General features: G+C 38.0%; 2 protein-coding genes across 3 annotated transcripts; both read left to right on the top strand.

The window, feature by feature from the left end:
- Positions 1-4682: 4682 nt before the first annotated feature.
- On the top strand, positions 4683-6556 carry LOC131221196 (SWI/SNF complex subunit SWI3A-like). Of its 2 annotated transcripts, XM_058216368.1 has the most exons (3): positions 4683-4892; positions 5937-6097; positions 6169-6556. In XM_058216368.1, exons 1-3 carry the CDS (start codon positions 4880-4882, stop codon positions 6364-6366), a joined length of 372 nt encoding a protein of 123 aa, XP_058072351.1. In that variant the 5' UTR covers positions 4683-4879; the 3' UTR covers positions 6367-6556. The 2 variants fall into 2 exon arrangements, with proteins under 2 accessions (XP_058072351.1, XP_058072350.1); XM_058216367.1 differs by lacking the exon at positions 4683-4892 and having other exon boundaries at positions 5694-6097.
- A 4252-nt stretch (positions 6557-10808) lies between these two features.
- LOC131221195 (uncharacterized) lies at positions 10809-14308 on the top strand. Its single transcript, XM_058216366.1, has 9 exons — positions 10809-10925; positions 11008-11051; positions 11265-11318; positions 12702-12760; positions 12858-12961; positions 13150-13173; positions 13287-13386; positions 13790-13847; positions 14024-14308. Exons 1-9 carry the CDS (start codon positions 10918-10920, stop codon positions 14254-14256), a joined length of 684 nt encoding a protein of 227 aa, XP_058072349.1. The 5' UTR covers positions 10809-10917; the 3' UTR covers positions 14257-14308.
- Positions 14309-17152: the final 2844 nt, after the last annotated feature.

The following is a 17152-nucleotide window of genomic DNA, read 5'->3' as shown; positions in this document are numbered from 1 at the left end:
ATTGTTACCATTCTTCTCGTGGGCCTTTCAAATGCTCCAGTAGTCACATTGTGGCTTTTTCTCCACTGAATGTGTAGACTGTTGGCATTTGGCACCGAAACTTCCATATAATAAGCTGTTTTTTTAATGCTTAAACTGTATTACCTTATCTATGTTTGGATGTAATATGCTTATTTGAAGTGGAAGTAGTTATTTTAGTGTGTAGGATTAAGAGGAGGTCTACAATGCTTCGTTGGGGAGTTCACATTGGTGCATGATCAAAGCTGTCCATCAGGTATGGGCCACAATCTAACTTTCCCTGCACAAAATTCAGGCCAGGCTAACTTTGATCAGCCGATAGGCCACAAATATAGATTAAATGTTGACTATCTCATTTTTTTGACATACGTTTGGCTCAACTGGTTTGTGACCAACCTGATTCTAGGACCTAGACATTAGTTCTGGGTTAGGTTTTCCAAGCTTACATGTGGGTGGAGCCTTGCAGAACAACATGCAGCCACATGCGCCAATATAGCATGACATGCAAGAAGAGAGCTTTCCATTAAGTAGCCTGCGTTTTTTAAAACTTCTGACCTAGAAATGAAGTTGTTTTATACCTCGAGTGAGCTTGTTTCAAAACAAATGGATATCTAGAAATTTGTATCACCTTGGTGGGCCCGATTGAGGAGCGAACAACTTGTTTTTTGCGTGAGAAGATCTAATCACTGTTTCCCTCCTCTGTTAATACTGGGAACGTCAATGCTCTGCCTACATCTAGGCCCATCAAATTAATTTCATCATAACACCATAAGCAAGCACATTTCCTTAAGTTGCTCCACTTGGCACGTTCGTTCAGTTATGTTTGTCCCCCAAGATAAAGGAAGGCTTGAAAATGAGTAACAAAAGTTTCTTTACAGAAGCTTTAAATTACTTAGGATTTTATATCTGAAAGATTTACCAGTAGAAAGTTACCAAGTGAGCTAGGTGAACTAATCCACCTGAGATAACAGGCAATCTTCACAATTTACAAACTCTGTATTTAGCATCTGTTTGTCACATCAAGATACTCAGTGCAATTAGAAGTGACAACAGTTAAGATATTTTCATGTGAAGCACACCTGGGCTTGTTTGGGAGGGTATCTCATCTAAGGGCATCCTCAACTCCACCAGATAAGTTACCTCAAGACTATAAGATATGTAACAGCTGGCAATTGGATTTACAGTTGCTTTGCAAATCTGACCAATCGTAGAAAATTAGAAATATATTTAGAGTCAGAAGCATATGTTGAGGTGTTGCATGAATCAATTACCAAATTGGACTGCCTCCAGTCTGTGTTGTTGAATCGACTGAAAAAGAATTCCCACATTTACCGAAGCTTTTTCCCACTATTCACGGATTTCTCCAGAAGAAAAGTGATTTTCCTGTGTCATCATCTATTAGAAAACTGTATTATTGAAGTATTTATTTTTAATGAGAAGGAACACCCTCAAAATGGAACCTCTTTTTTTCCATTCATTCATAAGCATAAGCATCTTATCTAATTACAATCAATTTGTTCTTCATCACATTGTTTGTTTGTTTTTTCATCTCATCTTTTCCTAATTACAATAGAAATTGTAAGAACATATGCAAATGTTTATTTGACAATAAGGAGGTTGTCGGAAGGAGGAATATCAAGGTATTCCCAACCCATTGAAATACTTCAAGAAATAAATGTCTAGCCAGGCATTGAAATACCATTTCCAGTGGGCTTTTGAATGTCACTCCAATGGAAGATACATAGCTTGGTAAAACTGAATATCAGGTGAAAAAGCCTGGGTTATCAAATTATGCCATGGCTTGGTAAAACAAATGGCGGATAGCTAGAGCACCTCATGTAATATTAATATAAGTTAACCAAATATCTTTTGAGATAAAGCTGTTGGGTATGTCTGTCAGATTGTGTTATACAAACTACTGAGTTTACAATAAACATTTTGGTGTTAAATTGGAATATACTGTAATCAATTTTTATTTGGAACTTGGCTTTTGAATCTCAATACTCAGGAATCTACCGCGATGTGGTTGCCCCATTTGATTGTAATGAATTAGAATAGACAGTTATGGTATAGATTGGCAGTATATCAGACGCTTTCAGCTGTGCATAGCTTTCTCTTTGATGTTTGCTGGTATAACCTTTCGTGATTCAATTTGTTCTCTGACACAGGTCCTTGTAAGAAATGTGCCACCAGACAAAACAATTTTAAACTGATCCATCATATCATGTGATTGCTGCTCATCCTGTGATGCAACTGGATGCACCAAAGGTAGTTTTGTTATCTGCTTTTAGTATCCAAAATGGCACGGCTTACTTCTAAACTTCTATCTTTACTTGAGCATTGGCTTTCTATGCATGCATGCGTGCATGCTTATTAACTGTCATCCTTCCATGTCTGTTTCTGATACAAAAGCTGGATTGTGTGTGCATGTGTTGTGTATATGTGCACATGCATGCTTGCCTTTGTGTGTGTGACATTGGTAGAGAACCACATCTGGATATTAATCTTCAAAAAGAAAAAAAAAAAAAAAAAAAAAAAGGTTATCAAACATAAGGGGAAGAGAAGGTATATTCTAAAAGAAGTGAGGAAAAACTCAACAGTCGAGAAGTAAGAAGGGAACTGTCAATTTATAGATAAACAACCAATGGATGGGCCATTACATAGGAGCAAAGCTCAACAATAGAAGACAACTTTTTTCTAAACACAACTAAGATGGAAATTGATAAAATTAGTTCTCCCTGTGGGTTTTATATCAACCTCTCCACATACCAACATTTACACCATATTACTTCCCAAGGATGCATGTCATCCCTCCTTATTTGTATTTCTTTCCTAGTAAAGTTCTCAAGGTTTGTTTTTTGTGTTAATTAATTTAGGATCTTCAATAAAGTTCTACTTGATCTTTTTTCTTTTTTAGTTATTCATGGTTTGCTTCAAGGGTAGCTGAAGAGATGGGTGTCAAGCTTGGAAAAGAAGTTGATTATACAAGTCGTTTTGAAGATCTTACAAATCTGGTCGAACCTCTGTGTGTGTGCATGTGTGTGTATGTTTTTTCAGTTTCTGTGCATTCTTTGAGGTGGCATTATAGATAGTCCAAGAGTTTCTATTTATTCAATGTTGCATGGGCATATAATTTAATAATTTCTTTTAATTGATTGGGATTGGATCATATATAGTAACAACCGCTTCTGGTGTTTAATGCTATTAGTATGTCTTAAGATTTGGAATTATCTTCTGTTTGGAATTGCAGGGTGTAACTATGATCAAATTTCTCACAGATGGTGTGCCACTTAGAGAAATGATGGATGATCCTCTTTTGACCTAGTATAGGTATTTATAGCAGTTTACATTTGGAAGCCGATAGTCTCCAGTTCCTTTTGTTTTTATTGGAGGTCAATGATTTATTATTATTATTTTTTACTTTTCCCTTTGGGCAGATTTCCTGAGATTAATGGATGTAGGAGGTATGATACAGTGTTTAACCTGTACAGTTGAGGCCCACCTTTCAGTGTTCCAGATATGTTTTTCTGCCGGGCCTCATGCTAGATATCTGGTGCATGTGGAATGTACCGTTTTTTTTTTTTTTTGTTGGAAGATTCCTTTAATCATCATTTTGTAGGCCATCAAAAGGATGGCCACATGGAGGATTGTGAAGGGCCCACCAGATGAACAGTCTGGATTAGTGAGAGGTATGCTGCACATTTACAAGTTCTTGTACCACGCACGATCTTGTATTTATCATGGTCCCTCCATAACTGGACATCTACAACTTGGTTTGGTGATCTGGTCTGGTCATCTCATTGACAATTATTGTTGATCGGCCATGGGACATGTAGTATTTATGTAAATTTTGACTATTGGAAGCAAAGCCTCTGCTTCTTCTAAATTGGCTATCCCAGGGAATGAGAGTTTGGCCGAAGAAATCATCCTTGCCAACAAACTCGAGGACTTATCAAGACATTCTGCTTCTCTTAATCTAGGCAATGAACATGGTGGTTTAGCCCAAGAGTTAAGGTAGGTTGTTGTTTTACATGTGAGAGTTGTTTATATGGTCTCATGCGTTAAAGAAAGAAAGAAAAAAGAAAGGGAGAAAAGAAAACATGACCATCGATAATATGTGATCCCGACCATCAATCTCTCCCTACCATGGATGTCCCATAGACCTTGCATATTTGAAGATCATAGCTATTTAATCTTTGGACTTTGTTCCACTTGAATGTGGCCATTTGTTGGATAATTAAATTATTAGGATCTTGTAATTGGTGAGACTTTTGGGGCAACAACATCCACGTGTGTGCCCATCAGATGAACATTCTAGAAATAATTAAATTATTTTTTCCTTTATATTTTTATGGCTTAAATCAATGATGCAGGAGACGAAACGACTTGAGTTTTTTGGAAATCAATCAAGGATAAGGTAATCAATTAGTTCTTGTTTATTTTGGGATATTTTTAGTTAGTAAAGATTTGATTTTTGTATTTGCATTTTAATAGTTATTTCTGATTTTTAATTGTACTGCAACATTTTTCGAATTTCAAATATTTAAAAAAACACAGGTTTCAAACGAAAAAAAACCCCATTTCCCAAAATTAAGACGGATTTGGTAGTGTGGTGAAATCTATATGATTTTTGTATGTAAACACTAGAAGAGTTCTATGGTTGGACTAGTGGGCCCCAGAGTCCAAAACTATTTACTGTTTTGGAATTATCTGATTGGATCAGTGACTCTTGATTTGATTGTCCAGATTTTTCAATCAGATGGCCTGCTCTGTAATTGGATGGACCTGATCAGCCAGCAGTGTGTCCACTTTGGCCCTCTGTGGATGATCAGATGGCTTGGATGAATCAATTCCCTCAGGCATGAAATCAACTGGTGTGTGGATAAGGCTTTATACTTTGTTTTGGTTTGGTAAACTACGATAATAGTAGTTTGTAGTGATTTGCTTTGCAAAAGATCTAGTTCATTTTGATGATACGATTGTTGGATGTAGTGGTAAGCAAGCCTTAGTGGTTTTGTGCTGCCTCCTTGCGTGTGTGTGGAGGAATGCTCACCAGCACACTAGTTCTCACGTGAACTCGTGAGAAGTTTTGGAGAACTCATCTCCCGTGATATAAGCCCAAAAGCCCAACTTTTACCTAGATCCAAAACTTTGGTGAGCCATGGAAAACCTAGCAAAATGGGAATTTCGTTGGCACACACACATGAAGGGTTCTGACTGGAGAAGCCCATGACAACTTCTGACAACGAGATTCGGCAAAGATCATCTCCTGAAATGGCAAGGTGAGCCCTCTCTCTCTCTCTCTCTCTCTCTCTCTCTCTCTCTCTCTCTCTCTCTCTCTCCCTCTAAAAAAAAATAAATTCGATTCCCATTTGATCATGGCCTGTTCTTTTCTTTTTTCTTTCTTTTCTTTCTTTTTTGGCCTTTTTGAACGTAGTAGGAAACTACTGACATCGCATGCATTATGAGGAAAGCTACGTTCAGTTGCACATCTTCTATCACCAAACATAGGCACCCTATATGTGCACATGTGTGAGATCTGTGCCACTCATTCAACATTTTCACATGTACAAGATCTGGGCCATTCAATGGGGGCATCCACAGCTGCATGTTCTCGCCCAAAACTCAGGTCGGTCTGATCAGGTGGGCCTAGAACTAGGAAACCACAGTTGCATGAATCAAGTAGTAGACAGTTGGAAAAGAGCAATGGTCCACATTCAATGTATACATGCATCCCACCTGATAAACGATGTGTCTTAATTTTTTTAGCGAGGCCGCATCCATCATGGGCCTTGCCCTTCCCTGATGAACGGCCTGGATCTTTCACAGTGGCTTGCACACTCATCGTGCTACTAGAGATAAATGACTCAGGTTAAGCATTTTTCATCCATATGCTCTTCTTATGTGTATTCTCACAGAAACACTAGAGGCTGCCCCACAGAAGAAAGGCCCTTCGACATTGCATATCAGAGCTGCCATTGCAACAGCTTTTGGAGCGGCAGCTGCTCATTCCAAGTTACTAGCAGACCAGGAAGACAGGGAAATAGAGCATCTAATGGCAACTATAATTGAAGCACAGGTTCTTCATCCTTCTTCTTCTTCTTTCCTGTTTCTTTTTCCTGTAGTGTGATTTGCATGTGCCGTTAATAGCTGAATAAGATTCAATCCAAGATCAAGCATTTTGAGGAGCTGGAGTCGATCATGGAAAAGGAATATGCCCAGATACAGCAGCTAAAAGAGTCCATATTTGCAGATGGGATTGATGTTCAACAACAGGCTTTCCGTGTGGGCATTCCAAGATATAGGGATCATGGTTTTGTGAAGTCGTCGACAGTTAGCTCGTTGTAATGGAGTTTCTGTATCATGGATTTGTTTTATTAACTTGGGAAGTAAAAGACTAAAGAGAGAATGTCATGAAAAATGAGGTTTCTTTCCAACAATTGTATGCATGTGTTTGTAAAATCTTAAAAGAGAGAGAAGGGCCTCCTAGTTTCATTGTTGGGGAACATGACTCTTGGAGTACATATAATTTCACTGATGTCCTGCGCTCGAATTCTTGTGGTAGTAATTTGATGCAGCTCTCCTCACAGTTCATGGGATGATCAGGGCCATTGATCTGGTGGTCCAAGATGTGGATGTGCCATGAACAGGAAAGCAAGGAAATTGACTTTGGTGTCCCTCAATCAGCCGCCTGCAGAAAGGAATGGCTCTAGATGGTCGGTGTTCAACCCTGCAGAACTCGTGATTGTATGGTCACTGTTGTCTGACTGCAATGTTTGGCCTATGGTTCATCCAATTGGTGGCCCACCACATGATGGGCATTCACCTTGTGAGAAATTACCAAGTGTACTGCGAGGAGGGATTGTTGGATGCTTCGGTGGTGGTCTTTGTCGGAAGCGGATTGCGTACTGAGTAACTCAGTACGCTTAGCGTACTGAGTAAACTCTGTGGAATTCACCATGATCTATGTATTTTATCCACTCCGTCCATCTATTTTATTAGATAATTTTATAACATGGGTCCAAAATTGAAGGATATCCAAATCTCAAATGCACCACACCACATGAAACAGTGTGAATTGAACTTATACCGTTGCATAATTCTTGAGTGTCACAGAATTTTTGTATTAATCTTATATTTGTTTTTTTCCTTCATCCATGTCTTTGTGATATTATTAACAGCTTGGATGACAAATAGACATCACTGTAGGGCCTAGGAAGGTTTCAACGGTGGAAATCATTATTCCCACTGTTTCCTGTGGTATGATCCACTTGAGAGTTGGATATGCTTCAACTTTGGGCTCAACGCCTTAAATGAGCTGAAAAAACGTATGGACGGTGTGGATAAACCACTTATTTTCATTGTGAGAAATTACCAAGTGTACTGCGAGGAGGGATTGTTGGATGGAACTTATATGATGAGAGGCAATTGCTAACATTTCTCTATTCATATTTTGGGGAAGGTTTTATTTTTATTTTTATTGGGCTATCAACCAAACTGGTGGCCCAACTTTCACACTTCCTGATTGCTCTTCTTGATTGCTAATGACTGCGCAATGGGCAGTGTTTGTATTAGGTTACGTGTTAAAAATCCCCATGAGCAGATTGATCAAAGCCCTCTGATTAAGGGCCTTATAAATGCAAGGTAGGAGTCGTCCAACTGACTATTTTATGGGGACCCTTAATCAGATGGCTTTGATTGAACCTTTTTCAATAGAAGAATCAGATGGCTTTTGATTATCTGATTGGGGTGATTCTGTGGTTGTTTGCAAATCATGGACTGCTTTATGCAGTGGTCCACCGCAATCTAAAAGGTCTACTTTTTAGCCTCAGTTGCATAGGAATCGAGGCGAAAATAGCCTCAGTTGCATCAGAACCGAGGCGAAAAATCTACTTTTTAGCCTCAGTTGCATAGGAACCGAGGCCAAAAGTCTACTTTTTAGCCTCCGTTTTATAAGAACTGAGGTGAAAAGTCTATATTTAGGAATATTGAAAAAAAATTGAGAATATTGAAAGAATTAATAATTTTTAAAATTTTTGAAAATTGTGAAAAAATTAAGATTTTTGAAAAAAATAAATAAAATTGAGAGTTTTGAAAAAGATTTGAATTTTGAATTTTTAGGGACTAAGAATTTTAAAATTTTTGAGAACTTTAAAAAATTAAGAAATTTTTTTTTGAAAAATTAAGAATAAAAATGATAATTTCTAAAAGAATGAATTTTTAAAAAATGAGATTTTTAAAAAATTAAGAATTTTGAAAATTTTTGAAATTTGTGAAAAAAAAAGGAATATTGAATTTGAAAATCTTGAAAAAAATTTAAAAATTTTAAAAATTGAGAAATTTCAAATAATTGAAATTTTAAAAAATTAAGAAATTTCAAATGAAATCAGATGGGCGGAAGAAAACAGCGAAACTCGAGTCAAAGGTCTACTTTTTAGCATCGGTTGCATAGGAACCGAGGCTAAAAGTCTGATATACATATACGACCGGCGCGCATGGATGCTTTTTTTCCTGACTCCTTTTCTCACTCGCTGTGCGAGCGAGCAAGAGAGATCTTCGTTCTCTTTCTAGGGTTTTCCCTTGGGATTTTCACACCTCGATCGTCCTTCCTTTTTTTTTTTTCATTTAATTTTCTACAAATCTCTTTGATTTCTTTGATCTTTGAAGAACCTGTCAAGACCTCGATCTCTTTCTTCGCTTTTTCGCCTAGGGTTTCTGCTCCCGATTCGTAGATTTTACTCCTTTTTTTCTCGTTTTCTCAGCTTCAATCTCTATGAAAGAGTTGGAATCCTTCTTCGCCGCTCCTTTCTAGGGTTCCTGCCCGAGATTTGCTGTTTTGTCCGTTGGGTTCCTGGACAATACATTCAAGGTTGGGAGAATGCAGTAGAGATTGAAGCAGCAGCAACAACAACAAGCCCTGATGCAGCAGGCGTTGCTACAGAAGCAGCAACTCTACCATCCTGGTGTCCTTGCGGCTGCCATGTCTCAGGTACCATTCCAGTATCAGATTTCCCCCCAAATTTCTCAGTTTTCGTGCCTAGTGCATGTCTGTGTCATGATTTGCTCAAAAATGCATTTTCAAAAAATCTCGTTTTGTACATTTTGATTCTCATAATAAATTCCATTATTTTGCTTTGATATTCCTTTAGGGAAGAAATTCCCAAATTTGACCTGTAATGCGATTTCCTAAACTCTGTAATGGGACCAATGATCTAGACGGCCTGGGTTGCTATAGATGTATGCTATGTATACAATGGATGTAAACATAGAATAGTCTTGCCATTCATCATTTGTTGTGAATGTTTAAGGTGTGCACAACATGTGTTTGATGAAATGTCTCAGGGGAAGAGCTGCGAGACTTGGAGAATGCACGACATTGTTGTTGTGGTGGTGCCAAGCTCTGTATCCCTTCGTTGTATTTTTTATTCTCTACCCAATTGCGACTTGAGGCCATTAGATTATCAATCGTTTCTACAACCAAAAGCCAACATTATTAATAGAGAAAATGTTACAAATGATGCAATGTTCAATGTTAAAAACTGAGAAAATATGAAAACAGACACATGGCATGCAAGCTGACTGTTAGTCATCCAGGCTGAAGAATCTGGCTAGTCCGCTCATTATATAAGGTAGGCCAAAATATAGAGAAGAAATGGCAATTTGCATTAAATATACACTAGTGTTCTCAACCTGATTAGTGGACGAACCTGCTTTTCTTGGCCAAGGAAATTGCACGTTATGTATGATCCATGTGGTGGATCTATTACATTTGTCACATGAATATTGCGGTTATAAATGAGTGGAATTATCAAATGTCCTTGTCACAAAAAATAAAATAAACTTAAACATCCTTGTCACAGAGATAAATATCATTCTCAGTAATTTCTCTGCTAGTAGAATTACTAAAAAGATTTAAAAAATGTTTGTCACATGAATACTGTGTTACAAATTCGTGGAATTTCAAATGTCCTTCTTAGCAATTTCTCAGCCAGTAAATTTCCAGACCAGGTAAAAGGAGGGTTGATGTCATGTAGGTAGCTAGCCTAAAGTTCTGTCATGCAGTCATGAGAATTCCTGTTTCAAATCTTGATAGAAGAAACACTATTTGAGTTATGGAACATTTTTATTTGCTTTTTTTCTTTTTTTTTGGAGGCAATCTGTTCATGCATGACAAACATAATTATTGGTCTTTCATCATGGACTTGATGGGAGCAAAAAGTCCAAAGTGACCATGTTCTCATACAACTAGAATGCTACGGTTAATAAAATAAAATTCCAAGTTTTTGCACGCTCAATTGACTTTCTAGTTTAACAATCTTATTATATCTCTTTCTTCAAGTCATTTTGAGCCCTTATCGAATTTATTGAGTTTTGAAAGCTTTTGCATGATCTTATTTTCTCAACTTTCAAAGACAATATCAAGTTTTTGAGTACTTGATTTCTCGTGTGCTCTTATCAACTTCTCTTTCTTTTTCTTGTAACTAAAATTCCCCCTTTAGCATTTCTTAAGACGAGTTGAATCTCCTCAGCTTTCTTGGGCACTAAACACTATTGTTTTTAGATGTAACTTCTCACTAAAGATTCACAGTCTTCTTGAAAAATAATGTAAAACCAACCCCAAATAAAGGACCCAAAATGAAACACCCACATTTGTTTGAAAAGTTATGTTTGCTAATAATATGAAAAGTTTCGGGGTTTTTTCTTCATTCTAGGGGAGATTTATTCACATGTATTTTCTAATTTTCCAAAAGATAAAACATTTTAAGTTAGTGGAAAGATTTTGATGAGGACATCAGAGCACCATTCATTAGGCTTTGGTTGGAGTAGGGAGCCAAACTGCCTTAGTGGGAATTTAAATGCTGCCAACTCTCTCTCTCAGACAAAGCTTTGAGTTTTAACATGGACTGGTTGGTCTTTACTTTGTTCTACTTATTCTAATGTTCTGGAGAATAATTGACATTTTTCTATTGCTATCTATCTCTGAATCAGGTCAAAGCATCCAAAATCTGTGTTAATTATGGACGAGGTTGATGGTATGTCTGCTAGTATTAAGATTTTCAAAATTCCTATCATTTGTATCTGTAATGACTACTACAGTCAGAAGCTAAAAAGTCTTGTTAACTACTGTTTGCTTCTCAACTTCAGGAAACCTACGAAACAACAGGTTCTTTGTTTGCTTGATGTTGATGCAGAATAGCCTGTGAAGACTTTTCTAACCTCACTTTCATCTTTTTCTACCTTTTTAGGCTTGCTTCTTAAAGGTGTCACCGAAGCAGTAGAAGAAGAAGCAGAAGCAGCAGGTATGTATGTACACATGCTTTTCCCTTGTCATTCTTGGCTCATACCTTTAGGGAATCTTAGTTGTCTGGAAAACATTACAAATGGCACATATTTTGTGCATAAACCCAGTACTGATTTGATAAATACCCCCATAAGTTGTGCTTTTAGCCATATAATAATTCTAAACTAACAGTCCCCAAAAGAAAAATGGTCAATGGGCCACATTTGGTTAGAGGAGGAGAATAAATTTAGGCTAGGATTACCTCAAAAAATAAAAATCTTCTTTTCAACATCAAATATTGCATTGCTCAAAGTAATGATTCACCTGGATTGGAATTGCTTAAAGTTACGCATGCACATGTTCCTTTTGTGAGACTATTTTGTTGGTCTGCTCTTTCCAAATGAGCATTAGGGAAAATAAAGACTATTTTGTTGGTTTGCTCTTTCCAAATTAGCATTAGGGAAAGGAAAGGTATCTTCTTCTTCTTCTTTTTTTGGGTGGACGGAAGGTCCCCAGATTTACAGATGGGGTTTAGAATCAATGTTCAGCATATTCAATGAACCACTACCGCTTGAATTTGTATTAATAGCCCAATTTTTGTTCTTGCACCACTATTACAAATCATCTTGACTCATTGGTATCTCAAATATTTAAACTGACTTTTTTTAATAAATAGTTTCTACCCATGTTATGTGGGTCCTTCAAAAGTGGAGTATTTGAGTTGGATACTCAAACAGCAGGATAAGGTATGGATAAGAGACCTGCCTTCACAAGACTTGAAATCCAGATCCATTCTATTTTTAAACTGTTGAGCTATCAATTATTTAGAATTTTAAATGAATATTACCAATTGGGTTGCAAGTCCAGCTTGCTTGATATTGTTGGGGCATCATTTGAACTTGGCTATCTTTTTTGAACAGTAACACAAGAAAATTTTATTAGAACCACTGAAAAGAGGGAAAAATGAGAATAAGCAATGTGGGATGAAGCGAGATCATTGCATTCACCCCTAAAGATGGCATTAAGGAAGAAAAAGACCCAACAGCCCAATAATTCCTCCTTTTTACTTCTAAACTGCAAGCAAACCCATTGCCCAAGACGGATCCAACTGTTTAGCTTATGAAAGATCTCTTCCACAGATTCCAAGCAATTGCTGAAGTACCTATTGTTTCTTCCTTTCTAGATTGACCACACCACTACTAGAAAGGAGAGACACCATATAAATGTTTTCCTTTTGCCTTTCTTTCATCTGTTATAGGCAAGGTAGAAAGCATCAGTCAAACATGGCACAATCCATAACATGATTATCTTATGAGTTCTGACCAATCCCTTGCTGTATCTGTCATGAAAATTTGGATTTAGGGGATTTTCTGTACCTGATCCTTGCTATATCCATACTCAGGTACTGTATTTTTATACAATTTTCTCCAAGAAGATAGTCATGCATGTGATTTAGCAGTGGTAAGAACTTTTCTTTGGCTTACTTCACCAATTTGCTACTGAGCCATTAAATTGCCTATGGATGCATTTGTAACTTTGAAATCTTTTGCCAAAGAAGAAGAAAAAGAAGGAGACAAGTTTTATTCTTTTGCCAGAGAAGAAGAAGGTGACAAGTTTTATTCTTTTGCCAGAGAAGAAGGTGACAAGTTTTATTATTTATAGGTATGGTTAGGATGTGTTTGGATGATGCTTGTAAATGGGGTTAACTGTAAATGATTTACAGGTAAATGGTTTATAGTCTGTGTTTGGATGCTGAAAATTGCCTGTAAATGCTTTTCTACGGCTTGCAGGTTTTGACCTTGCCACTTTCATGCCTGATTAAAGTTCTCCTCTGCCCTTTGATTTTACAGATGCGGATTGGCTTGTTACCCGAGGTAGATGGTGGAAAAGCTATTTTATTTGATTCCATGTGCTGTACTAATGTTCTGCATTTTTGGAGTCATATCATTTCCAGCAGGCTTGTGCTTTTTAATGCTGTAAATTTCAGGTTGTATCGTGGTGATCAAGTGCTAAATCCTCTTACACCTTGGGATAGACCTCCATTGAAAAACATTTTCTGTATATATGGGATAGATATGAAGACTGAGGTAACGTGCTATTTTATTTGAATAATAATTATTTCTAAATTCTCCTTTTTAAGAAAATTGTAATTTGTTATGGCTGAGCCAATTGTGGTACTGCATCTGTCTAACCCTGACATTCCTGAGTTAATTTTTGGATTCTCATTGGGTATGAGCGAAGTTTGTGAGTGTTTAACTCCTGATACTGTAAATAATTAGTATCATGGATGTGAAGACTGGTGGAGGCAAGTTTTTTTAGCACAAGGCTTATTGTGAAAAGAATAGCTTGGATCAGAAAAAGAAGGTCATATCAATTGCTTTTGAAGAATGAATATCTTATGATGCATTGTCTTTCATAGGATAAAAGTCTTATGTTACAATGCATAAGTTTATTTCCATGCCTCATCTTGGTTTTTATCAATTTATACAGGCTGAGAGTCTGCAACATGGACCTGATGAGGTCCGCCGCATTAAGCAAATCCGAGTGAGTGAGAATGTACTATAATCCACATCTTGTCTGTTTTCTCATTCATTATCGAATCCTCCTTTTTGGTTTTCTTTCCAGCACTTCCAACTCTTAATTCTACTCTCTTTCCTTTCCCTACACACATCCATCTACATTTCATTTTTTGATTGAGAGTTTCATGTCATGTCTTGCAACCAGCAGGCCAGAGCTACCTGTTGAGGTTGCAAGGCCTGCTACACACAATTCAAATGGAGAATGTTGGTGGAGGCAATGATGATGTTGGCCTGGAAGCAGCAGAAGATGGACGGGCAGTGTTATCTCAGGGTCCGCCAAGCACGACGGCACCGGTGATGACGGGCGCGACCATGACTTTGTATTATTTGTGGAACCTAATGTTGTGTAACAGTTTGATTGAGTTAAACTTTAAATAGACTGTTGTTAACTGTTTTGTTGGTATTGTGGCTTTCATGATTGATTGTTTCATGAGTGGATTGAATGAATGGATTAGTAGTTTAAATAAATATTAAAAAAAAAAAAACATTTTTAGCCTCAATTTGTAACTGAGGCTTGAATTTAGCCTCGGTTGTTGATAACCAAGGCTGAAATTCCCGTGGCTAAAGGCTTTAGCCTCGGTTGTTGAGAACTGAGGTTAAAAATAGATTTAGCTTCGGTTGGAGGCAATTGAGGCTAAAATTTGGATTTAGTCTCAGTTGAAAACAATGGAGGCTAAAATTTTGATTTAGCCTCATTTCGAGAAAATTGAAGCTAAAAAGGTTTTTAGCCTCACTTGAAGAACCGAGGCTATAAAAGTCATTTTAGCCTTGGTTGCTAAAACCGAGGCTAAAGCCTTTAGCCACCGGGGTTTCAACCCTGGTTTGGATAATTGAGGCAAAACTGAGGCTAAAGGCTTTAGCCTCAGTTTTTAACCTTTTTAGCCACTGGATGATTGAGTAGACCAGTAGGCCCCACTTCAGGTGATTCACTGCGCAACTCTGATTGCGCAGCAGTGCCTATTAGGGCTGGAATGCTATAGCTGTTTACGCAGACAGCAATTTGAGTCGAACTAGGACACAGCAATGTGGAGCTTGGGAGAGGGAGTTTTGATGGGTTTCAAACTCTCTCTCCACAGACTCTATATATGAGACTGCTGGGTCCCCGATCCTACATAACAACAGAAGACGAATTCCCATCTGATATTCTGTATAAGGGTGTGAAGGAAAGGAAGACTAGAGCATTGGTATTCTGGTATTCATGGCGTCCCAGTCAGGTAAGCCATCCGAACCCTTGATCCCCATGTCCTATGCGCAGATAGATCCGCGGGCCTATTCCGCATAAGAGCCACTGTGCAAATACATAGCGTGTAGCGTAAGCTACACAATACTTCTATTTTTTAATTTAAAAATAAGACAAATATAATAAATAGTGAAAAAAAAAAGGAAAAAAATATAAAAATACCTAAAAGATGATTCATTTTATCAATTATAAGCATGTTTAAAAAAGTTATTAGTTATCATTTATCAAAAGCCAATCCACATATATAAGCCAAATCAAATAATTATCACGTCAACAACTTTCTAAGCAAACCACTTTAATTAATAATGTCTAATTGAAACCACAAGTCACAATTATGAAAATGAAATAAAAATCCCATAGGTTAAAAGTATCAAGTACGATACAAGTGTCACATTCCTCAACATTAGAAACAAAGAAGATGTGAAAAAAAAAAAATTAGCAAAAAAATACATTGTAGCTTACGCTACAGACGCTACGCGCTACGTAGCTGTAACGTACGCTACGACCCCTGTAGCGTACGCTACAGGGGATTTACGCTATTTGGGACGCTACGTAGCGCTACGGCCACGCTACCATGGCGTCCCAGTCAGGTAAGCCATCCGAACCCTTGATCCCCATGTCCTATGCGCAGATAGATCCGCGGGCCTATTCCGCATAAGAGCCACTGTGCAAAGGCATGGATGATCAGATTCAGATTCATCCATTAAAAATTCAAAATCAGTTTTTCGAATTCCCAAATCAGGGAAATTGGGATTTCGAATTTTGAATAATATTAGGGATTTTAATTCCCACATACAGTATTAGGGATTTTCAATTCGGAATCCCCAAATAAGAATTAGGGTTTTCAGATTTGAACCCCCAAATCAAGAAAAGAGGGTTTTCAAAATTCGAAACCCAATCCAGTTTATTAGGGATTTCGAATCCCTGTATCCAGCAATCGATAAGAGATTTCGAAAACCCGAATCCCTATTTGGGAATTTCAGATTCTACTTCCCATTAGAGACTTTGGATTTCGAATCTCAGATCGGTAATTAGGGGAAATCCATATTAGCCCCAAATCCAGATAATTAGGGATTTCGAAATCCCATCCAGTCAATTAGGGATTTCAGTTTTGTTTTTTTTTTTTACATCCCCAAATCCAGTGATTAGGGCATAGGGTTTCATCCAAACACCCTTACCTGTATCTTTTGGGGAGATAGCCATGGATGCTAGGACTCCGCCGGCATCTTCGTTGGTCGGCTGTGCGCCTTCATCTCAGCAGGCCCGGATTCCAGCCATTTTCTTCGTCTCATGCGTTGGTTTCTCCCTCCATGAGCATCAAGATGCTGGAACCTTCATATAGCCTCATCGACGATGGTCGTCTGCTCCATGAGATGTCCTTCGTCGAAGCCATCACCACCAGCGCTTCGATCTCTCTCTGCGGCAGCCTTCATCGTCGCATGGAGAGGTTCTTCTGGCCGATGCTGGTGGCGGAGCTCTCGCATGAGCTTTCTCGAACCACTGCTTTCAGACAGCCGAGAAGGACTGATTTTTCGGCTGGGTTTGTTTTTTTTGGTCGTAAACGACCTCATATGAGGTCGGGCCTTTTGGACCCGATTTCATAGTTCGGGTTCTATTTTGGACCCGTGAACGGGAACCACCTGAATCCTTCCTGCTGGGCCGGACGCTCGTTCCAGGGCCCATTTCGAGTTATGGATCCACCTAATGTTTGCATTGGGCCTGACACTTGTTCTAAGCCCATTACATACACTCTGGGTCATCAATAAATTTAGCATGGATGTTAGTTGGGCCCATTTCTTTGGACCATGTGGTTCACATTAAATTCATGGACCGTGAAGTTTAATGGGCCCTATATTCGTGGCCCAGTTTGGTTCTATGCCCACTTTAAATTTGTTGTGGGTCCGTTTTGGCCTCTTGTGTTGATCCTTAATTTAGACTTGGGATAAAATTGGATCTATCTCATGGGCCCATTCCAGTTAATTTTGGGCCCAATTAAGGCTTATGATTGACCAGATCATACAGAGTCCTGATTCG

The sequence above is a fragment of the Magnolia sinica genome, chromosome 12 (genome assembly GCF_029962835.1).
Source record: "Magnolia sinica isolate HGM2019 chromosome 12, MsV1, whole genome shotgun sequence".
Taxonomy (NCBI): Eukaryota; Viridiplantae; Streptophyta; class Magnoliopsida; order Magnoliales; family Magnoliaceae; genus Magnolia; species Magnolia sinica.
This window is presented reverse-complemented; position numbering and strand designations above follow the sequence as displayed.